General features: G+C 41.7%; 1 protein-coding gene across 4 annotated transcripts in view; it reads right to left on the reverse strand.

Annotated features, from left to right (window-relative positions):
- ZDHHC14 (zDHHC palmitoyltransferase 14) overlaps positions 1-25,178 on the reverse strand; it is a 164,796-nt gene that overhangs the window by 26,472 nt on the left and 113,146 nt on the right. For all 4 annotated transcript variants that reach the window (XM_088448954.1, XM_088448953.1, XM_088448952.1 and 1 more), the window contains exons 5-6: positions 15,948-16,085; positions 3,972-4,020 (exon numbers count right to left, since the gene is read on the reverse strand). In XM_088448954.1, the coding sequence (XP_088305080.1) occupies positions 3,972-4,020; positions 15,948-16,085 (187 nt within the window). The remainder of the gene's footprint in view (positions 1-3,971; positions 4,021-15,947; positions 16,086-25,178) is intronic.

The following is a 25,178-nucleotide window of genomic DNA, read 5'->3' on the forward strand; positions in this document are numbered from 1 at the left end:
TGCAAAAGAATTTAGGTGATTGCATATCCCCGAGAGACCACTTCTCTGACCCAGGCATATGTAGTCTGATGCCAGGTGAAGCAAAAATTAAGAAGTCAACCTCTCACCTTGAGGTCCCCCAGGGGAAGGCCAGCCGAGTCAGGCTAAAGGTTTGTCATCCGGCTTGGCAGCTGGATGTCTGACTGACCAGGACTACTTCTCTTGTTGTGGCTTGGCAGTCCTTCGGGAAGTTGACTGCCTGGAAAAGGACTGTCCCTTTGCCCTTCCCTGAGGGTGAAAGGAAAACTGCCTCTTGTAAGTGTTTGTTGATGGCAACCCAGCAGATTTGAAGTTGCAAACGTAGCCACTATCTTATCCAACTCTGTATCAAACCATCTTTTACCCGAAAAAGGTATGGATTCCAGAGCTTTCTTGGAACCCACATCTGCCTTCCAGGACCTTAACCAGAGGGATCTGCATGCCAAAAATGAGGCTGCTGTTGCCTTTGACGCTATAATTCCTGCGTCCACTGCCGCAACCCCAATGTAAGATGCTGCCTCACGTATAAGAGAGAAATAAGATAGTTGTTCTCTCGTAGCATCTGGCATAGTCTCTTCTAATACTGCCGTCCACTCTTCTATTGCCTTGGCTAGCCAGGCCGTCATGATAGCTGGCTGCGTGATTGCACCAGATAAACAAAAAACTGATTTCAAACAGGTTTCCAATCTTTTATCAGTAGCATCCTTAAGAAAGGATGCGAACAGAATGGGCAACGTGGAACTCTTCATTAAATGAGTCACGTGATCATCCACTGTAGGAGACCTCCCACTTATCAAATTCACTTACTGGAAATGGATAGAACGAGAATAACTTCTTTGTAACATGTAACCATCTATCTGGAGTGCTACATGCCTCAGCCATGAGTTCTGAAAGTTGTTCAAACTGAGGGAAGTCATCCTTAACCACCTTCTGTCATCTAAAGAGCGGAGCTTTAGAACTAGGAGGTGCCTTCTCATCCTCTTTAATATGAATTTAACCACTCTCACCAGAGAGGGAACATCCACGGAGGCATGACAATCCTCCTCCTCAGATACAGATTCTGAGGAGGAACCATGTGCAACATCCGATTTAGCTGATGATGCATCTGAGTCTAAAGCCTGGTCGGAATGACCTCTTCCGTCCCTGAACCTTAGTGGTTACCAATCTATCCATTTGTCTAGGTTGAAGATCGGCAGACTGTTGAACCATACTCTGAAGAATGAGCATAAGCATTTACCCAGGATGGATGTATAAGGGGTACACACATAGCAGGTTGCAACTGTTTAGGGAATCCCATAGTAGGAGGCAGTATAGGTGCCACCAAACTGTCCACTAAATGCGTTAGAACCTGCGAAAATAGCACACCCACGGTGGCTCTTGCGCCGGACCTGGTACACCGGGTTGAGGAATTTTAGAACAATAAATGCACAAACCATCCTGAGGAGACAGGCCTGCCTGACAGGATTTACATGATACCAGCACTGGGGCCTCAGCCTCAGGTTTCCCTTTGGCCTTAGACATATAAGGTACAAAAGGTACAAAGTAATGCAAATGCGACTTTTTCCTATTTGATATACTAATATTAGTAAACAGTGAAACTTTATAGAAATCCAACCCCACCACATGTACAGAGGGATGAGGAAAAACAGTGATAGAAATAACTGACAGTAGAACACAGCAGCGCTAACACAAAGTCACATTCAATGCAGATACAATCTTTAGTTGCAAATGGGCTCTGAATCAACTACTCAAAACCCTAACAGAGTTGATTGATAGGATATAGAGTGCTATATACCTGGCGCCTGGGGGAGAGGTATACAGGGAGATCCCAACACCTCCTGAGACCAAACCACTTTTACAGAGCACAGAAATGTGGTCAGTGTCTCATATACAGAGGTGGGCGGAGCAACCCAGGCACGCAAAACTTCCATAACCCAGCGCCTGGGTTGCGAGAGGGGCTGCCGGGGTGAGAGTTTTCCTCCCCTATGCTGCATAACTAATCGGGATGGCTGGCCTCCCAGCAACAGAAAGAGTCTGAAGCTTGTCCCCAGTGCCAGGAGATATGGCCCCGGGGGTCTAGTTTGGGAGCGGACTGAACCGTGCCTCACTGCAGCAGCTTCCATTGCATCTCCCACGCTGGAAGCCAGGACTGCCTCGCTCTTACCTGACTTCCCCGTGTTCTCCGGTTGCAGTCCAAGTCACGGCATCATAGCTAGCAAGCTCAGCCGCGACCCTGCCAAAATCACCAGACTACAAAGGTTACTGGCGCTTGCGGCTCCAGGTGGGGGTAAAAGGAATTGCAGCACAGGCATCTTATAAGACGCTCTGCTGCTAAACTCCTGCCGCACCAAACAAAATACTGGGAATCTGTGGCCGGAGGCGGGGTATATATGGGGGAGGACCCAGTGCATCCTGGGACCGAAATGAGTTGACTGTTTGGTGCCGGGTTTCCTCCAAACCACATATTCCCCAAGGTAGTTCCTGTGGACCCTATGGACCCTGAAGAAAATACTCAGTTTATGTTTTAGTGTAAAAACAAAGCAAAGACTCACCTTTACCACTTGTAAATCTCTCTGCACGTTTTAAGTCTGCTCCACCTGCAGTGTAACATATTTTTAACTTAATTAAGCTAACTCCCAACTCTATCAGCCCCCTTCCCCCCCAGTTTCTGAAATCTCTTAAAGCCCCCATACACGGTGCAATTTTTCACACGATGTGGACGATATTGATCGATCGTAACGATCAATCATGCACATCATGTGTTGTTTCTGCACCGTTACGATGCCGATGCGCGTCCCCGCCATCGTCTAGTTGGATCATAGATCTTACGGGAAAGCCGTAAGATTACGATCTATAGTGTACTATGTGACATACATCGTATGCTGTTTGTCACATCGTACACGATAGAGATGCATGTAGCATGGACCAGGGAGATCCGTGCTACATGCATCTGTGTGAGTGACACACAGCACGGACGGGATCAGTGAGACCCGTCTGTGCTGCTGTGTATTTCAATGACACGGATGCACGCACGGACCTGGAGATCCGTGCTACATGCATCTGTTTTATTGATAGAGCACGGACAGGATCAGAGAGACCCATCTGTGCTGCTGCGGTAAAAAAAAGTTCCCCTGTATTTCCAGAACCAGATCACAGCCCAGTGCTGGTTGCGCAGAATACGGGGGACCCCTACGGCGTTTGCCCCCTAAATTTAAGCACACCCAGCACTGGGTCACTAAAAGCTCGGGTATAGTTGTTCTTTTGGTGGGGGCAGGCCTTTTTTTTTGTTTGTTTTAACGTAGCAGCACAGACGGGTTTCACAGAACCGTCCGTGCTCTGTGTCAGTGACACAGATGCAAGTAGCACGGATCTCCAGGTCCGTGCGTGCATCTGTCTCTTTGAAATACACAGCAGCACAGACGGGTCTCACTGACCCGTCCTTGTTGTGTGTCAATCACACAGATGCATGTAGCATGGATCTCCAAGGTCAGTGCTACATGCATCTGTGTCAGATCGTACACGATCTAATGATTATGCAAATCATTAGATTGTGTACGATCGATTGGGTGAACATTGTACAGCTTTTGCTGCACATCATTCACTTCAACTGCCAGAGAGATTTCAAGGGCGATTACATACGATATCGCATCGTATGCAAATCACACAGTGTATGGGTGCCTTTAGACATTGTTTTTACAATCCGTCTGCAACAAAACAGCAGCTCTCCCCACAAAATTTAGAGAGATTTCAGCAGGGCAAATAGATTTAAAATCTTTAAGGCACAAATAACTAGAAATTAAACCCTTATACATAAAAGTAGAGGGCAAGAAATGCATTTCGAGTCAAGTTTAAGTCTTACATGGCTGCTTCTAGGATTAATTTCTGAACAAATACACAGACATCATATATTGAATTTGCATACACCAAAACATAAAACATTTGTTAAAGGATATCTTGCTGGATTGTCCTTTAAGGCATTAAGAAATCCTGTTTGTTGAGAGCCTAAAATTGCATGAAAGAAGAAAAATAAGAGAAAGAACAAAAAAAAAAAAATACTGCATACATACTACACATTCACAGATTATAATAAAAAACAACTACCTAAGTTTGCTGATATTGTTAAATTAACATAGCATTCTGAAAAGAACAATAATAAAAAAGTTAATTGGTGAGGGAAAATACCATAAGAGACCAATGAATCAATCTCCTGAACTCGAAATTCTCTATTTAACGCCAGATTTTGATGGTACTATCAGTTTCTTATAACAAACTATAACATGAATTAGGGATATTTTCTGATCCATTTCCTGGATCCCCAAAGTTTCTCTGGGACAGCGCCTTCTATTGTACGTCACTGCATTAAAATCAAATTAGCAAAAGGTAATACGAGTTTCCTGATGCAAGAATAAATATACCAATGAATATTCATATGCCATATGTATATCGAATTCAGCATATTAAAGGGTAAATATTAGGAAAAGCAGCATTTACTTTGCCTACATGAAGTTACTGGGCTCAAAGAATAATGAAAGAAAAGCTGGGAAAATGCTGGTCGATCACGAGTTTATTGCTCAGATTTATTTTAATTATTAAAAAAGAAAAATAGTCCAGAAATTAGCCCAGCAAAAAAGCTTTGGGTGAAGAAGAGAAGATCTCTTATTGTCTAGATCCCCATGATAGCAAGACTCAGGTATTGCATACTTGCCTACCCTCCCGATACGGTCGGGAGCCTCCCGAAAATCAGGTGCTGTTCCCGGCCTCCCCGGTAACAAAGGAAACCCTAGCACCAGGGGCAGTGACCATGATTCATTCTGAATCGCATCATTTTGGCCCATTCCCTTGCTTCACAATACCGGTAATCTCAGCATTGTGTAGCGGCAGCGGTGCCAAAATGATGTGATCGCCCACAAATACAGGGTAAGCTGTGCGGCCCCGCCCCCTTGTCGGCCACGCAACCCTGCTATGCCGATCTGGCTGCCCTCCTGGAAGGGGCAGCCAGAATGTTGGCAACCCTGAGGTATTGACAGTAGCACAATAGAACCTCTTTGCATTTGCACTTCAGAAAGAAAACCTTTATCCCTGGGACAGTTGGTTATCAGAGAGCTGCCCTGGATGAAGGTTGATACATTCAGATTAAAACATTAGTATTGTGGATGACTTGTGCCAGAAGTGTTTGAAATTTGTGAAGACCAGGGATATGCAGCCAGGGGAGTTAGAACTGTTCAACTTCAGTTCCATGATGTGGTCGTTTATAGATAGAGAATTTTATCCTGGCATTTCTCTGCCCTATTGGTGTAAGTAATCTAAAACACACTCTCAGCAATGAGGTTATAAAATGGAAATAATAGAAAACAAGATCATAGTGTATACTGTTGTACAGTCAGTGCCAGATTAAGGTTCACACAGGCCTGGAGCTGAAATTTATGAAGTTTTTTTGGGGGTACATGCAAATATTAAGCATCCTCATGATTTTAGAAGGAGGTGCCGCTGCAGATATCTCCAATATCTGCAGCGCTTCCTCCATATCCGACCATAACGCAGCTCCTATAAGTTTCTATGGTGGATGCTATGCTGCCTGATTTACCAAGTTCTGGAAAGTGAAGCCCAGTATAGCCAGGACTTGGAGCTCGAGGCTGCAGGAAGAGATGTGTGCAGCATGTATGTAAGCATATGGGGGCAGGGTGTGTGTGTGTGTCTGTGAGAGTATGGGGGCAGTGTGTGTATGAGGGTGAGTGGAGGCATCCCAAGGGAAAATCCCTGGGCTTCACATGGTCTAGAACTGGCTCTGTATACTGGAGCAAAACAGAGCAGCAGAGGGGGCGGAAAAGCGAATAGAGGGAGCAGGACAGTGGATAGGTGTGTGTGCGTATTATATTATATATATATACACATATATACAGTTACACACACAGCCTCAGTGTAGGATCACAACACTCAGTGCAGAGCAGCACCAGAAATTACACTAACCTGTGGGATGCATTATGACTTCACCTCACAGATGGTGACAGCTGCCCAGTGTCTAGGTGTTCTTCAGCCAGGTATCATCCATCACTCTACTTCTCTAAAGCTCATACTTTGTGGCTCCTTTTTTCTCAAAAATTCAGTGCCCAGGTGCCTGCCAACTCAGTTGCCGAGGTAGGGATGGCCATCAACCATCGATGATTCATAATCATCATTGGTTTATGGCCGATGTCAAATGTTTTTGACATCTATGGGGGTGAACCAGATAGTTTCCCTCCATCGATGTAAAAGCATAACCAGATTTTTTATTTTTATTTTACCAAGTGCCAGGACACTTAGCAAAGCTCTGCCCCCGGCACCCACGAAGCCCCACGGGCCAGTCAGTCAAAAGACAGGGATGACCTTCGGTTGGGTGAAACCATCGTTGATCATCCAGTGAATAGTTTGTAACCATCGATGGCTACACCACCGATGGCCATCCCTATGCCTAGGAACTCGGGAGTGATTGAGGAAATTAATGTGCAGGGATATAGGCGACATGGGGCGGGCCTATGGTGTCATGAGTAGGTGTGGCTCAATGTGCAGCAAGTGGGCAGAGCTTCATTAGACATGAATGAATGGACGGGACTTCTGACTGCTAGATGAATGGGCAGTGCAGCCAGTGCTTTGGACCTCGCAATGCAGGAATTTTTTTTTTCCATGTAATCACTGTCTAGACTACAGAAGATCCTGTGGGCCTATGATCAATGGAAGTCCTGGAACTGTAGCTCCACCCCCCCATTGTCAATCTAGTCCTTTGTACAGTGGTGTAGGTGTATGGTAAAATTTAAACACTCGCATGATCTGGTTTTATTTTCTTTCATTTAATAATAACCACATTGCTGAGATGAGTTATATTACTTATGAACAAAAATAAGACAGAACACGCGCCAGGGTTAAAATATTGTGGATATCGATGGGATCATTGGAGGTGTTAGTCTGAATGTATTGGGACATTAAAGCAAATCTGAATGGATGAGCAAAGTTCCCATTTAGGGTACCTTTCATTTCAACCGAAACCATGGAGACGTGAATCGAAGAGACCCCAGTAAAAACAAGCAAAATTTAACAGAGAGCAACAAATCGCAATCATTGGGCAAAATTTACTAAGCGGCGGGTTCTAAACCCCGACTGTTTGGCGGTGGTTTTGGTATCTGAAGTTTTTCAAAGGCCAAAACCACTGCAAAACACATTTTTGAATAGAATAGAACAGGGCTGTCATTTAGAAACTGCTGCAAAACCACCACCTAACCCCCGGGGTTTAGAGAAGAATAGAACCCGCTGTCAAACCGCCACCAACCTGCAGGGGATTAGAACCCGCCGCTTAGTACATTTTGCCCATTGAGTGCTACAATGTGTGGTGTTACACAAGTCATTTTTGGGAAAAGTCTCTGAATACTGTGTTTCCACTATAATCCATCTGAAAAAATAGTAGCAATATCTTACAAGTCTCCATTATTAATTGTATTAAAAAGTTGTCAATTACCATTTCTTTAGCAGAAATAAACTGCCAAGTAGTATTTAAGATACATTAAACATACATCTTGAATATATTTTTGACCCATGGTAAAACCATCAATTAAATATTCCACTGATCTACACAATGCACTGCAGTAATATTTAAACCATTAACAAAATTTGTCTAAATTAATCTTGCAATATGTTGCTTGTCTGAACAGTTGCATTAGGACCAGAAGGTGTTAAAAGTTATAATTTAAATAATGCATTACATTTAAAAAAAAGTGCAAAATAATGAAACACTTCTATAATGCACTTGACAAGTATCTTTTGTTTGGTGTTCAGCATGAACAAAAAGCTAGCTACCCAGTGGAGTTCAAATGCAGCATTTTTTAATGCAAAAGCATTGCAGTAAAAATAGATCCAATTCCACATGCTCATATGCAAGTTTTGCATTAATAGTTGTGTGTGCGTGTGCTTGTATTATGGCTTTCTGTTCGATTTTAGTGCACTGAAAGTATGTCACCCACTGTAAAAAGTTAATTGATCCCTATAGAAAATTGCTCGTCTAGCCGCCAGGTCCCTTTGCTAGCGTTAGACGCATTTGTGACAAAAAAAGTCATCCAAGATGCAATGTGGCTAGGATGCAACAGGGGACTGTGCTGAATAATTTGGTATGCAGCACTTGTATATCTGTGTGCAACTGAGGGGTCTATCTACTAAGCAGTGTTAGGAGATAGAGTGAAAAGTGATAAGAAAGTGATAAGGTGCCAGTCAATCAGCTCCCAACTGTCACTTTTCAAACACAGCCTGTGAGATCACAGTTGGGAGCTGACGAACGATGTATCAGCCGACGAACAATGTATCACTAAGTGCATGTGTACAGCCAATATGTCTGTGAGTGATGTTTCCCGAAACAGAGGCCAGGCCTGGCCTGCCCAGCTCACCACCCCCTCAAACGGCTTTGGGGAACTGCGGGAGATCTCACTGTAGAAGACAGGCGCATGCACAGTGCAGATCCTGCGTATGTGCCAAACTTCTAACATCAGAACTTCTAACCATCGGTTTGCGTACTACTCTGAATCAGGCCCAGAGGTGTCATTCAGATTATTATTAAGCATGTAGTCAGCGAGGCCCTTCTTTAAGACAGACCTCACATCTGCGGAAGTTTAAAGGTGGAGGGGAGAGGCACCTTCGAGGATTGATGGAAAAGATTGATAGAGCTTCCAATCTCTGAAGAGAGGTGCATGGTTGGACCATGTAATCGGGAGTATTTTAAGGGAAGTAGAGTGCTGTAGGGTCCCATTTGTCTAAAATAATTACATTAACAGGGAATAAGTGTTGCACACTAAAGAAAAGAAAGCGTAAACTGTCGCTTAGGGTCTTGCACCCTCCAAATATCACATAAATCACATTTGCCTAACAATTTGCGATTCAACAGGGAGGCTCCAACTACCATAGACATGGGATGAGGGGCAGAGCAGTATTTTTTATCCAAAAAGGGGTCTAGCTTGAAATTGAATTCCCCCAATAATACCAAATGTCCTCTCTTTGAAGACTTGTTCACAAACCTTTTGTATTAAAGGTACCTTCAGGGAATTGGGACCATAATGGGAAACTAGAGTTATCCACACAAGCTTAAGTTGTTCCAGCAGTCATTTTTTCTTGAATTTTATAATGTAGCGTAAAAGGTATTTTAGAGCTAAAAAGGATGGACACAGCATTACACTTGAAAGGGACCCTGTCTGAAAAACAGGTGTGATATCGATTATCTCTAAAAGCAGAGGTTAACTACTTTTTCTAACCCAAACGAGGCGGTTTCATATGTTTGAGCTGGCCAGGCACCCGACGGAGTAATTCAATTGTTGCTCCATTCCGGCGTGAACAGCCGCCGGCATTTCTGTTTATCCCCTGGGGAGGTAAGCAGAAATATGTGAATAGTCTGTGCTTTGGGTGCCCAAACGTTAGTTTGGGTGCCCTAACCAGGACTTTAGACGGGTTTAGCAGTTATACACAGCTAAACGCTGTCTAATTGGGTGCGACAAGCGTGAAAATTAATGAGTGCCCAAAACAATTGATTTGCTTCAATGAGCACTCATTAATTATCGTGGTGCCCAAAACAATTGACTCTCCGACACAGAGCGTTAATTAAAATGTATTAATGAGAGATTACAAAAGGGAGTCCCAGTACTAGCCCCTCAACACCAGCATTTCCCCTAAGAATTAGGGTGGAAAACCACTTGTGATTGGCTGGGCAGGACAGTCAAATTAGTTCAAATATTCTATGGCTAAGTTTGAGTCTTTTTTTTCTCTTTGATTTCTATGGCTTGAAAGTGGCAAACATTTCCATTTTGGGTTGAAAATGTAATAAAGCTCCTTTCAAATAACATTGGGAGGACAAAAATATTTGTAAAATAATAAAGTATATGTGGTGAATTAGGGTATTGCGGAAGGTTTTTCATTTTTTAAATGTGTGTGTTTTTAATTACTTTGTTTTAAACTATAACTTGTATAATGGGTAGGGAGGGGGGGAGGTGGAGCTCATTTGTAGCATTTTACATTAAATCTGGGTCTGCTAAAGGTGGCAAAGTTGTCATTCCAGGAGTCTTAATACTCATTTACCCAGTTTTCCACAGAGCTTCTAGCACAGGGTTGGCATTCTTCTGGGGGAAAGGGAAAGAATCTGCTCCATTGATGTTCTGCCCCATGCTGATGAGGCTAGACTGGTTAATCTATGACAGAGGACCCCTTTGCTGCTTGCTTCCCTCTTAATAGTGTGGACAAAAACAGGCTGTCAAACACATGGGCTGCTTAAGGAATTTGAGTTAGGGGGTGGTCACATTGCCCACTTTTGTTTATTCTGTAGAGGAGCAACGCATGTCAGAAAGGTGGATGATTGGCATAAAGAGGCTTCATTATAGCTGGGTGCCATTTCATTTTAGTTCAGTGTAAGGCTGCCCCAATACATACAGTCAGGTCCATAAATATTGGGACATTGACAGAATTTTCATATTTTGTCCTCTATTCACCACCACAATGGCTTTGAAATGAAACAAACAAGATGTGATTTAACTGCAGACTTTCAGATTTAATTTGAGGGTAATTACATCCAAATCAGGTGAACGGTGTAGGAATTACAACGGTTTCTATATGTGCCTCCCTCTTTTTAAACTAAACAATCCTAAATCTAACTTTCACTTTTTAATACTTTGTTGCAAATCCTTTGCAGGCAATTACAGCCTGAAGTCTGGAACGCATAGACATCACCAGACGCTGGGTTTCATCCCTGGTGATGCTCTGCCAGGCCTATACTGCAAATGTCTTCAGTTCCTGCTTGTTCTTGGGGCATTTTCCCTTCAGTTTTTTCTTCATCAAGTGAAAATGCATGCTCAAATGGATTCAGGTCAGGGGATTGACTTGGCCATTGCATAACATTCCACTTTTTAGCCTTAAAAAACTCTTTGGTTGCTTTTGCAGTACGCTTCGGGTCATTGTCCATCTGCACTGTGAAGCGCCGTCCAATGAGTTCTGAAGCATTTGACTGAATATGAGCATATAATATTGCCCGAAACACTTCAGAATTCATTCTGCTGCTTTTGTCAGCAGTCACACATCATCAATAAATACAAGGGAACCAGTTCCATTGGCAGCCATACATGCCCACGCCATGACACTACCACCACCATGCTTCACTTATGAGGTGGTATGTTTTGAATCATGAGCAGTTCCTTTCCTTCTCTTCTCTTCCCATCACTCTGGTACAAGTTGATCTTTGTCTCATCTGTCCATAGGATGTTGTTCAAGAACTGTAATGGCTTTTTTAGATGTTGTTTGGCAAACTCTAATCTGGTCTTCCTGTTTTTGTGGCTCACCAATGGTTTGCATCTTGTGGTGAACCCTCTATATTCACTCTTGTGAAGTCTTCTCTTGATTGTTGATTTTGACACATATACATCTACCTCCTGGAGAGTGTTCTTGATTTGGCCAACTGTTGTGAAGGGGTTTTTCTTCACCAGGGAAATAATTCTTTTGTCATCCACCACAGTTGTTTTCCGTGGTCTTCCGAGTCTTTTGGTGTTGCTGAGCTCTCCGGTGCGTTCTTTCTTTTTAAGAATGTTCCAGAGTTGATTTGGCCACACCTAATGTTTTTGCTATCTCTCTGATGGGTTTGTTTTGATTTTTCAGCCTAATGATGGCTTGCTTCACTGATAGTGACAGCTCTTTGGATCTCATATTGAGAGTTGGCAGCAACTGATTCCAAATGCAAATGTCACACCTAGAATCAACTCCAGACCTTTTACCTGCTTAATTGATAATGAAATAATGAGGGAATAGCCCACACCTGTCCATGAAATAGCTTTTGAGTTGATAATCCCATTACTTTTGGCCCCTTAAAAAGTGGGAGGCACATATAGAAACCGTTGTAATTCCTACACCGTTCACCCGATTTGGATGTAATTACCCTCAAATTAAATCTGAAAGTCTGCAGTTAAAGCACATCTTGTTTGTTTCATTTCAAAACCATTGTGGTGGTGAATAGAGGCCAAAATCTAAAAATTCTGTCAATGTCCCAATATTTATGGACCTGACTGTATGTATTATTTATGTAATGTATTCTAAGATTTTTTTTCTTGTGTAGTTTTTATTATTTAATAGTGAAGACGACATAGTGATACGTAAACAAGCAAATAATATCTTTACTATTCTTCATTTCAATGCTGTGAAGCAGCATCAGTGGAATAGCTTATAAACTGATTACATGCATCATGCAAAGTAAATAAATAAAAACACTGTAAAATAGCAACACAAAGCTGTAGATGGTAAAACTAAAAAAAAGAGAACGGATACACACCATCTCTCACTTCAGCCCAGAGACTGCAGAGATGCACATTGTGTGATTGGGGTAGCAGGGTGTAAATTGTAAATGCCTAAATATACTCCAAAACAATCCATATTTGTTAGGTAGCCACAGACTAAGAACATGATTAGCCAGAAAGACATGTATTCATTACGAATACAGGTTTATAAAAAAATATATATATATTTACACAAAACCATTAAAAGAAAATCTGTTACCATGTTCAAGTATACTATTTATTCATGTAGTATGTTCTATTGTGGACAAGTTGAGCTGCACAATGTGTTGATATCTCACCCAGTGGGTCATAAGTGAGAGGGGGAAATGTATCAAGCCTTATGCCGCGTATCCACTACGCGACATTACTGAGTGATTGCATGTTTAAGACATCGAAATCGTGCAATCGCTCAGTAATCGTCCACATATCAGGCAGTTTAAAGTAAAAAACGACCAGCGATGCGCGCTGGTCGTTTTTGACATCTATCATTGCCCGAACATGCTGGTCAACCGGACGACATCGTCAGGCTGACCATATTTGGGGATGACTGATTTGCCTACGCAGAACGAATGATCGTTCAGTGCAGGCTTATCACAGACTGTGGAACAACTGCACGATTACAAAGTCGTAATCTTGCTCTCGTTTCACAGTCGCCTAGTGGATATGCGGCATAAGAGAGAAAGTGGAGAATGGGTCCATAGCAGCCAGTAAGCTTCTATCATTTATCTAGCACATTTGAAATGATAGTTAGAAGCAGATTGGTTACTTTGGTCAACTCTCAACTTTATGTCTCTCCAAAGCTTGATACATCCTGTCCACAGCCAACATGCTACACAAGGGGCCTGATTCTGAGGTGGGAGTAAAGCAAAAAAAAAAAAAAAAAGTGTATGTAATTGGGCACCTTGGCAAAACCATGTCACACTGCAGATTGTACATATTTTCAAATTTCTCCCGAGATTTTGATTCAAAAGGGGTGTGTCCAAACGCAAATCTAAATTGCAGTGTAAAAAATAAAGCTATTCAGCATTTGTTGGCTACATACAAAAGCAGCCAGTATTTACCCTGCATGCAACAATAAATGTATTTGCACCCCTTGCATTGCTACATAGTTTACACGGGATGTAGTTAAATGGCCAGCGGCCGCAATGCCGCTGGTCAAAATCCAGCAGGCTAATGCCAGACGGTGGATTTAAGAAAGGCATTGAAATGCCGACGCCTATCTTAATCCCGACACCGGAACACAGAAGAACGCTGCGCTCTTAGTGTTAGCCGTGGGAGGGTTAGCTTTAGGCACCCCAGGGGGGACTTAGGGTTAGGCACCACTGTGGGGAGGTTATGGTCAGTCACCCCCCGGGAGGGTTAGGTTTAGGGTGCAGGAAGGGGGACTTAGGGATAGGACCACCACAGGAGTTTTAGAGTTAGGCACCCCTGAGGGAGGGTCAGGAGGGGGACAAGGGAAGATTAGGGTACTTACCAGCCCCAGTCGGGATCTTCATCCTGCCTGGCATCCGTAGTCTGTACTTGAACTGGCTAAACAGCCGCCGGCATTTCAATACCATTCCAGTTTACAAGGTGCACAGTTATACCCCTTTTACACTAAAGTCCCGGGTCCGACACAGGATTTTGAACATGGATCCAAACCGGACCCCGGCTTCATATGCCTTTTCCACTGCACTTCAACCCGGTTAATTCACAGGTCAGCCGCGTTCACACTGCACCCGTGTGCAGTAGAAGTCTTCGTTCTGCGCTTGGAGATGACCTCTCCAAGCGCCGGGAAATCCGGATCTCACCATGCTGTAAACAGGATCCGGGTTACCCGTTCCCACTGTCCCTTATCCTGGGTCCTAGTCGTATCCAACCATGCAAGCTTCCTGGGTTGGATTGCAGGGTCACAGGACCGGGGGTTATTTATTTGGGAGCCTGACCCGGATTAACTCGGCAATGACCCAGGATTTTTACTCAGTGGGAAAGTGGTATTTCATGCTTTACTTCCACCTCACAATCAGGCCCTAGGGCTGGAGGAACTGCATGAAGTAGCAGCTCTGAAGAGAGCAAATAGTAGTAATGCTGGACAGATTATACAATTATCTGGGTGATCCGTCCAATATCGGTGGATCGCCCAGATATTTGTACTGTGTATGCCCAGGACAGATCTGAAAACATTGATCGGTCGGGCATGCCGGGTTGTTCTGAATGTACGTCCGATGCTATATTTTGTAAGTCAATAGTCAGCGCATCTGGCAGAGTATCCACTGCTGCAGCCGACCAACAGATATTTCCCCTGTTCCTTCACAGGGAAATCTCCCCTCCCCAGGGAAGAAGTGCAGATATCGAGTGCCATACACTGAAATATTTCACAGGGTATGCCCATGATATCTGTTGGGTGTCAGGCTGCCAGATAAAAAGGCCTCTTGGTCTGACAGGCATTTTACTGGTCAGTGTATGCCCAGCATTATTCTTGGAAGCAGAGTGCAAATATATATATATATATATACAAACATTTTTGTACATGGCACTGTGAAATGTATTATTAAAAAGGAAATACAGAACTTGGTGAACACCAAAAACTATACAAAGTATGTTGATTACATTTATGTATAACACAAAATATAAGTTATGGGTCATTCCATGTTAAGGGGACCAATTTTGAAGATCGTCCCCACCTGCTAATTGGGGAGTCAATGACAGTTGCACCCATCCCAACAACCTTGAGGGCCATAGTTTTCCTACATATTGTGAACTAAAATATTCCCAAAGTTAGTCTGACATATATGCCAGCTTTCATGTAAAATGTTATCAATATTGGAGATGGTCAGGTGCTGACACTTGGTCCACTTAATATGGAATCGCCCTTATGTTGTATTGGGGATTGCAAGAGTTTTATTTTGTGCACAGTGGTAAGTATTGCTGCATCATATTGCTGGGTCAAGGCCCCATCTTTGTAAAGTATGTATGCGCACTCCTTGTTGGTCTTGTTTCTGCTCCACTGGGGAACTGATATTAATTACTAAATATTATCAGCACAGTACTGGCTGTATTTATGTAGGTGCGCTATATAATAATGATTAATAAATGGGTTCACACATGTTGTGGTTTCGAAGTTAAGTAATACAGTAACTAAGGAATAACAAATAGAGTAAACAATGCACACATACTATTCCTAGGAATTATTATATGCCAGGTTACAGTGTTGTACTGCTTCATGTTGCTGAGAAATATACATCTATGTAATTTTGTTTATTATACAAGTTACCGAGGTTAGGTTGGTGAAACATTAAAAAGAAATGAAAAATGTTTCAGTACTTTTAAGGAGGTTAGCTAATTTTTGTCTACTACAAAACAAGATGTGTCCTAAATAGAGATTTTCTGTTGAAATTATTCAATTATGTAATGCTTAATTTGCACAAAGCTTTCGGTTTTCTGCATGTGGATATATAGTTGTCAATAAGTACATTCCATAGTAAAAAATAAAAAACTGTACCAACTTTGGCTTAAAAATGTTTCTTCAACAAATGATTTCTTTATACTATACAAGTTTTCACATGACTATAAAACAAAACCCGGACATAAACAAAGCAACAAAAAATGGCTATCCCTAGTACAGAGCATACTTACGAAGTATTACGTGTGTGATAACGAATGCAAATATAAACACTGTCAGAAAGGACAGCGATAAAATGAACATATAAAAAAATCTGTAGTTTCTTTTCCCCACGCAGTTCCCCACCCAGGGACAGTGGTGATCAAAGCGCTCTGAAATGAGAGGCAAAAAGAAAAGAAAATATATATAATGGCACATAATTAATCAAAAGCTTTTTTTTCAATGAAAAAAACATGCATGATGATATGCATGATGTGATGATATTTAGTAGTGCTAAATTTACCAAAAATGCATTTTGTTTAGGATGTGGAGATTAAGGATCCAAACTTAAAATATTACAACCAGGTTATCTGAACCATAAATTGCAATCACTTACACCTATCTTCAAATCGCACAAAATAGCCCCATGTTGTGTGCCACAGACTTTGCAACTAAGCCACGCTATGAGCCTCGCCAAAGCCTTTTTCACAAAATACGCACGTGTCATCGTGGCACTGATAATGTTCCAAAATTGCAATGTACGGGTACCATGGACACTGGTGCTGGCAGTAGATACAGGTGCTGTGTGCAACTCAGGTGCTAACCTGGATACAAGGGAAAGAGACAGAGGTCCGACACGTGTGAGCCGCACCATGTATCGCTGTACTAAATCTGATTTTAAACCAATTCCTTTGCAAAAAAAATGCTAATCCTAACTGTTAATTAGTACACTATAAGTATTTGGATGCAGCTACAGTGTGAATAAGAACTACTAGGTCTATGCATATGTCAGTGAAAAGCCTTTTATTAGTGATAACAAGGCTTTTCACTGCTTCACCATATTCATAGAAGGGGAGCAATTCACATAAGCTCTGCTTTTTGTAAAAAAAAAAAAACAAATTTGCCAGCTCAGGATAACGTAATAAGCCTCCTGACAGCAGAAAAGCAGAGAAGACAGCTGTCTTCCTGCCCTCCGAACTAACTCCAGCCAATATATAGATTTTATCGGTAAAGCTGGTGCTTGCTGCAGGAATGGGGAGGTGTGTCGGACACGTAATGGTATGCTGGCTGTGTCCATCTCTCCTTTCCCTACCCAGGCTGCTGCATTCCAGGCCCTAACCCTAAACCCCTGCCAGTCTCGCTGCTGGTGGTGCTGCATCCAAGTTTGCCGAGACCACAATATGACTGAGTACTGCACATCACCAAAGGATCACAGAGGGGCCAGCTTTTTGAATCGCTTCTTCGGATAGGCAAGTATATGTGAATAACTACTATATATCGAATCAATATGATGCGATATATAGTGATAATAAACACTGTATGTACTGAAATCTACATGAATAGACCACTATATTTAGTAGAAAGGGGTCTATTCATGTAAAACAAGGACTGGCTACCGAAAAATATCACTATATAGTGCATCACAGCGATGCAATATATAGTCATGTTTTGTAGCCATTCATGTAAACTTACCTGTTCAACGACATCCTCTGTTAAATGGCCCCTCCGCGACCTCGGGAAGCAGTGCAAAGACAGACATATCGAGAGTCCAATATGTCTTCTTCTCACTGCGCATGCACCGGCGTCTGAGACTAGCAGGTCACATCAGACCTGCTGCAAAGGAGCCTGACCCAGACAGGGGGCGAAGCAAGCACAGAATAACAGGCAGAGAGCAGGGAAGTATGCAAATTCCTTGCTCTTCTAATTTCGAAGAACAGATTAAGGCATTCTGAGATGGCGAATCTGTATGCAGCAGAGGAATGAAAAGCTGAACTGTCCGTTCTCTGAATCGCCCTCCCCATTGTACAGTGGTGGGGGCACCACTGTAGAAGTCATCAACTTCTCCATGTAACCCCCTTCCTGAATAGATAGAAGCACTGAAAAGCCCAGTTTTCAGTCTAAGGCAGTGTTTCCCAACTCCAGTCCTCAGGGACCCCTAAGGGCTATTTCACACACAACGGTTTTGTCCGTCCGGCAAAAAAACAGACACATTTTTACAGTTATTAAACTGCAGTTACAATACATTAGGGCTTCCACACTCCACGAACACGGCACGGTCGCCATATTATAGCCGTGATAACCACCGACTAGGAATGCTGCCGTCCATGGTTTCAGTGTTAAAGATTGAAAAGAGATTTTTACACATGTCAAAAACATCATACGGCACAAAACCGTTGTGGGTGAAAGGGACTGAACCACAGAAAAAAAAAAAATAAGTCAGATTATTTTCTGTCCGGACAAAAACGTTGTAAAAAGGAACTAACAGTGCACATTTTACAGATCTCCTCAGTATCACAATTGAAATAATTAACTCCACTTGTGGATCTTTGGAAATGTGTCAATCAGTAATGAATACACATGTGCACCAACTAGTAGATCTGTAAAACATGCGCTGTTAAGGCCCCCATACATCAGCGACGGATTGCCGCGATGTTGCGATCCTGCAACCCGGCATCGCAGGATCACTGAAATCCAACATGATGGATTTCACAGATATGCAGATCCGTGAAAATTAACATGTAGAATTTCACCAATCCTGTGACAGACCGCAGAACATCGATGGCCGCCGGCCGGCATTTCCGATCCGTTCGCAGGATCGCGCAATCCCCCTTCAGATGTATGGGGGCCTCTAGGAGTCCCTGAGGATTGGAGTTGGGAAACACTGGCCTAGAGTTTTATTAAGAGTGCATAACAGGTCATTAATATAAATTAGGAATATGTATTGTGCTGTATGTAGGGCTGAATTGAGTAACAAGTAAATTTACAAGATTTACTGTGATCACATTGACCAGAACATATCCCGCTATCTGAGCAATACAACCTAATCCACTCATTAGTACACTACCTTTTATATGGTGCAACTGTATGCAAAACACAAATGTGCAAATAAATGTGATCATATAAAGTTGTACATTAGATATCTGTAACATTCAGGTTTTTTTAGCCACCTGCCCGATTTTAACTATTGAGCTGACACCTCTACATTGTTTAACTCAACCTTTAGGCATTTACTTTGTTAAAATATTTCCTTTATATGCGCCCCCATGGAGAAAAAAAAAACCTCAAAACCCCACTTTTTAAGGGGCCAAAAGTAATGGGACTATCAACTCAAAAGCTATTTCATGGACAGGTGTGGGCTATTCCCTCGTTATTTCATTATCAATTAAGCAGGTAAAAGGTCTGGAGTTGATTCTAGGTGTGACATTTGCATTTGGAATCAGTTGCTGTCGACTCTCAATATGAGATCCAAAGAGCTGTCACTATCAGTGAAGCAAGCCATCATTAGGCTGAAAAATCAAAACAAACCCATCAGAGAGATAGCAAAAACATTAGGTGTGGCCAAATCAACTGTTTGGAACATTCTTAAAAAGAAAGAACGCACCGGAGAGCTCAGCGACACCAAAAGACTCGGGAGACCACGGAAAACAACTGTGGTGGATGACAGAAGAATTATTTCCGTGGTGAAGAAAAACTCCTTCACAACAGTTGGCCAAATCAAGAACACTCTCCAGGAAGTAGGTGTACATGTGTCAAAGTCAACAATCAAGAGAAGACTTCACAAGAGTGAATATAGAGGGTTCACCACAAGATGTAAACCATTGGCGAGCCTCAAAAACAGGAAGACCAGATTAGAGTTTGCCAAACAACATCTAAAAAAGCCATTACAGTTCAGGAACAACATCCTATGGACAGATGAGACAATGATCAACTTGTACCAGAGTGATGGGAAGAGAAGAGTATGGAGAAGGAAAGGCACTGCTCATGATCCAAAACATACCACCTCATCAGTGAAGCATGGTGGTGATGGTAGTGTCATGGCTTGGGCATGTATGGCTGCCAATGGAACTGGTTCCCTTGTATTTATTGATTATGTGACTGCTGACAAAAGCAGCAGAATGAATTCTGAAGTGTTTCGGGCAATATTATATGCTCATATTCAGTCAAATGCTTCAGAACTCATTGGACGGCGCTTCACAGTGCATATGGACAATGACCCGAAGCATACTGCAAAAGAAACCAAAGAGTTTTTTTAAGGCTAAAAAGTGGAATGTTATGCAATGGCCAAGTCATTTCCAAGACCTGAATCCGACTGAGCATGCATTTCACTTGATGAAGACAAAACTGAAGGGAAAATGCCCCAGGAACAAGCAGGAACTGAAGACATTTGCAGTAGAGGCCTGACAGAGCATCACCAGGGATGAAACCCAGCATCTGGTGAGGTCTATGCGTTCCAGACTTCAGGCTGTAATTGCCTGCAAAGGATTTGCAACAAAGTATTAAAAAGTGAAAGTTAGATTTAGGATTGTTTAGTTTGTCCCATTACTTTTGGCCCCTTAAAAAGTGGCAGGCACATATAGAAACAGTTGTAATTCCTACACCATTCACCTGATTTGGATGTAATTACCCTCAAATTAAATCTGAAAGTCTGCAGTTAAAGCACATCTTGTTTGACAAAATTTTCACCACCACAATCTCTTTGAAATGAAACAATATTTATGCACCTGACTGTATTACCCAAAAGTTTACATTACCTACTGACAAACCAAACCATAATGCACCTCAACATTATCCTCTTTTACCACCATTATAATCGGCACACTTTTTATGGAACTGTATGCTAAGATTTGAGGTAAATCTAATTGAAATATTAATATTTAGTAATTACTATGGCTTCCAAACACCCCTTTATCGGTCATATAACAACTGACCAAAACAAATAATAAGACAAGTGATTATAACAATGGCTCCGGCACTACAACAACCAAGTTACAGTTCAGACTCTCTATAAAACACCACACATGTAAAGGGATGGGGCCACATTCCACAGTTATGCAATGCAATTTATACTGAACAGAGAAGTTAACAGCTTTTGACCATGGGAACTGCAAGTAGAATTTTGTGAATTTCTACTCTTAACTTTGCTCATTATAACTTTTATTTCCATATAATAGCAATACTGCTGTTCAATTCATGCAGTTCCTTCCTTACAGTAACTTACAGTAACATATCAATTTTATCAATTTTAAAGACAAACGTGTAAGGTAAACAATAAATAAGCAAATATCCTCACAAATATGGAAGAAACTATGGGTGGTGTGCTGGATTGAAGGGTAAAGCTGGGAGCACAATAGATACACAGTCAATCTACTTCCAGGGATTTAAGAGTCGATTTTGATTAATTTTGTGCTACTGATCATGAATACGCCATGCTTCATTTTCAATTGGTCTTTAATATTTAGGAAAAATTAAATTACACAATGTTAAAAATAGTTAAGAGTTTTTTTTATTCTGATTAAATTTGATTCGTAAAATGTTATAAATAGACAGAATTACATACAGAAGTGTTAGGAAGCTATGAGAACTGTTTTTTGTAGGATTTTCTTTTGTATTCTTGTTGCGGGCAGTCCCTCTGCAGACTCCAATAGTAATCTGCCATCATATGACGAGCCCACCTTCCTTGATATCTTTCTTCCATTACCTGAATATCCTGGTGGAACCGTTCACCCTGCTCTTCGCTTAAATCTCCTAGATTGGACGGGAAGTGATCTAAATGGCTATACAAAAAATGTACTTTAATACTCATGTTGGCACCTACTTTTTCGAAAGATTTTAGCATGTTGTGGACAAATTCATGATAGTTGCTTGCCTTGTGATTGCCTACAAATTTTGAATGACAGACACATAACTCATAACCAGATTCGGTTTCAGTCACAGATGTGGTAAACTTTGGATCCTTCACCAGTTTCCATATCTTTGGGCCGTCAAAAATTCCTGGCTTTCATATTTCAATACTAAGAGATGGAAATGTTCGACAAATATACGTGAAACAATCACCTGACTTGTCCAATGCTTTTACAAATAGGTTCATCAAACCCAGTTTGATATAGAGAGGCGACAGTACGGTTTGCTGCCAGTGCTTTTGTTTTGCACGACTATCCCATAAGCATGTGTGACAAGAATACTTAGTATATCCATTTTGCTGCCCAAGAAGAAAGTTTACCATTTTTAAATCGACACAAACAGACCACTGATGCTGAGAATAAGCAATTTTTCCTAAAACTAACTTGCTATTTTCATACTGTTCTTTAATTTTTGTTGAATGACCGATAGGAATCGACGCAAATGTATTCCCATTGTACAGTAATACACATTTTCAGCTCCTTTTAGAACTATCCAAAAAGAGCTGCCAGTCTTCTTCTCGATATTCTAGTAAACCAATCACCTGGAGAAGTTCCAGAATATTGTTGCAATACACAAGATTGTTATCTTGGCTAAAGAACGGCAGTATGGCTTGCTCTCTATTTCGATACGACGTTATAGTAACAACCGGCTCAAGACAGTGCTTTTCTTGAAGTCTGTATGCTAAAAGCTCAGCTCCTTTTTTCAATAAATGCAAATCAAATTAAATAGTTCAGTTCCTTTTGAGAAAATTTGTTTGGAGTAGAGGAACTTTCTTCAAACTCAATTTCATCTGTGTTCTCACTTGCACTGGATGAAATTAACATTTCCACATCATCACATTCAACTTCGCACAAAAAACTGAATGATGGTACAGGTAAATCTTCGCTATGTGATATTGGTTGTTTTGCAGAATTCATACTTGGGTATTCCCATTTGCGTTTCTTAAATCGATTCATACCCTTCACATTTACAGCACAAAAATAGCAGTCACTCAAATGATCTTTTGGCTCACACCACATCACAGGTATGCCGAAATTAAGTCCTTTTCGATCACCTTTAGTCCAATTGCGAAGTGATTCCACGCAGGTTTTACAAACTTTGTCTTACGAATACAGTTATGTTTTTTCTTTCTTTTGCAACACTACATTTGCCACAAATATAACAAAAAACATCAGGGTTGTTAGTACACCAAGAAGAACTCATTTTTACTGCGAAAACGTTTTGTTTCACACACTCGGTGCTAACTCCCAACAAAAGCAGAGGACGTACAAGCCCAAACGGTGGGAAATTGGTTGTGGTGTGACAAAGAGATAGCCTAACAAAGGAATAGGAGGTGTGCTAACTGCGCCACTGGGACCTCTCCGTTGCTTCTCTCTGTATGCTGGGAGGAGGCATGGCTGTGGTCTGAGGATGTCCCAGCAGGCTCACCAGTGTTAGTGAGGAGATTTGAATGTGTTATGTGTCTCAAACATGACTACCAGCTATGTTATCACAAATAAAACAAATTCTTGTTATTGTTGAAAGAGGGTAGTTGTTAAAAAAGCTAAACTAAGTTGATTCTGTTATGTAAAGCATGCCTAGACTAGTAAGGTACTTCAAATGGAGAAAATAATTGAATTTTATAGTTTTTCAATAATTTGAAACTGGAGCCAATTCAGCTATAGCGAAGACATAATGCGAAAATAGGACCTGCGAGTACTCTCAAACTGATCTTAAATCCTTGGCAAGAAAAAAAATATTTTTTTTTTGTTCCCCAGTGTAATATATTGGACGATTTGCCAATTTTCAACAAATCGGAATGACAAATCAACATCGTCCAGTGTGGACGATGTGGATCCGCGTACTATTGCGCGTACCCACAAGTCGTTCACAGCATCTTCAGATAGGCCTGCAGTGGAGGCCAATCTGAAGATTCGAGGAACCACACCATGCTTCTGGATGTGTCAGGGGAACAACATATCAGGTGGTCATCCACCAGATCGTGCAGTGTGTACGGACCACCCGATATATATCGTCCAGTCGCATCAGCAGTCGCTGGATACACACAAATCGTCTAGTGTGTACCCAGCTTTAGATATCAAGTGACACAGACAGTGTCTGGTGGCTACTGTGCAGATTGGGTTCAAACAGTGTTAGCCCATGCCTGCTATGTACCTAGCTAGTAAAACATGTAGGCAATACAGATGGTGAGAGAGTGCTAGTAAAAAGATCAGGAAAAGAAAGAGGAAGGAGGTGAGAGGTGCCAAGCATATGGGACATTCCACTGCTACTCCACCATACTAGTACAAGGAATAGCCGAAGTGTGCACGTCTAACTCACCAACAGTAATCCTTCAGGGACTCTGCTGTGGCAGTATTTAATGCCACAGCAAGAAGATCTATTTGATTCATTTAATTTAACCTTCAGCAACTGTCAGGGTAGGTTGAGGTTGTGATACCACCTACAAAGTAATGTGTTTGCTGGATACAAATACTGAAAAATACTCGCATGAGAAAAATCTTCTACTGCAGATTCATCAGTGTGGTTTGGAGTTCTTCCTGCCACCTTACCAAAAAGGGTTAAACAGCTATATCCCTCTAAGAGAGGCGAGTTATGTTTTAAACTAAAAACATAGATGTTTCTTAGAGCACTGTCTCATACAGACATCAATTAGCATTAGTACCAGTATTCAATTTCACTCAACATGTTACAATGAGGAAGTTACGCATATGCAATGAAGGCGGGAAGCTATGCAGTAAAGGATGGACTGTACGTACAGCATCAGGTGATTCAAGGTGATCCAGGGAGCAACTTACTATAGGAATGAGGGATTTCTGAAAAGTGTATTGCTTCCAACTTGCCCTCTAACTTCCCAGGCCTTTGAGCAAGGATGGACAAACTGAGGATTCAACATACAGTCAGTCTATTCAGGGAACAGTCAGAATCTCTTGAGTAGTTTGATATTCATGAGAATGGATGCACATCTACTCAATGACTCCCAAAAGCTACCCACCAGCAATAATTTTTTAGGCACATGGGTAAAATGGCTACTGTGAATTGTCGAGCTCTACTGTACCTAATAGATCATCTACATTGACTCTATACATGTGACTGTCATGGATACAATACCTGAACATATACATTTCATGGTTTAGTGGACCTTTAAATCTTTTATTTAAGAAATCATGACACGTATGGATGTATTGATGTTAGATCAATAAAAAAAATAAAAAAACAAAGGGGCACTAATAATGCACCATATCATTCTGACACATCTGCAAAGCAAATACTAAAGGGCGTAACTTGGAATATCTTGCTTAACATTTTAATACGTTTTTTTCTTATCAGCCTCCGAGTGCCGCAGTTTTTTGTTTTCATTTGTATACGTGTTATATACATATAGGTGGCTTATCGGAGTGTCTGAAAAAAAAAAAAAAAACCTCTAGATGCCTAGTCTCATGTAGGATCCTGGCGAAGTGCAGCAACTCAACTAGGCATCGATTCCACAAGTGGATGGAAGACCTCTTAAAAGATGTTGACCCATACTGTCTGGATAGCTTCCTACAGCTCCCAGATATTTGTAGGTGCAGGATCATGGGTGCTCG

Source organism: Taudactylus pleione, unplaced genomic scaffold (genome assembly GCF_031769625.1).
Source record: "Taudactylus pleione unplaced genomic scaffold, aTauple2 ptg000473l, whole genome shotgun sequence".
NCBI lineage: Eukaryota > Metazoa > Chordata > Amphibia > Anura > Myobatrachidae > Taudactylus > Taudactylus pleione.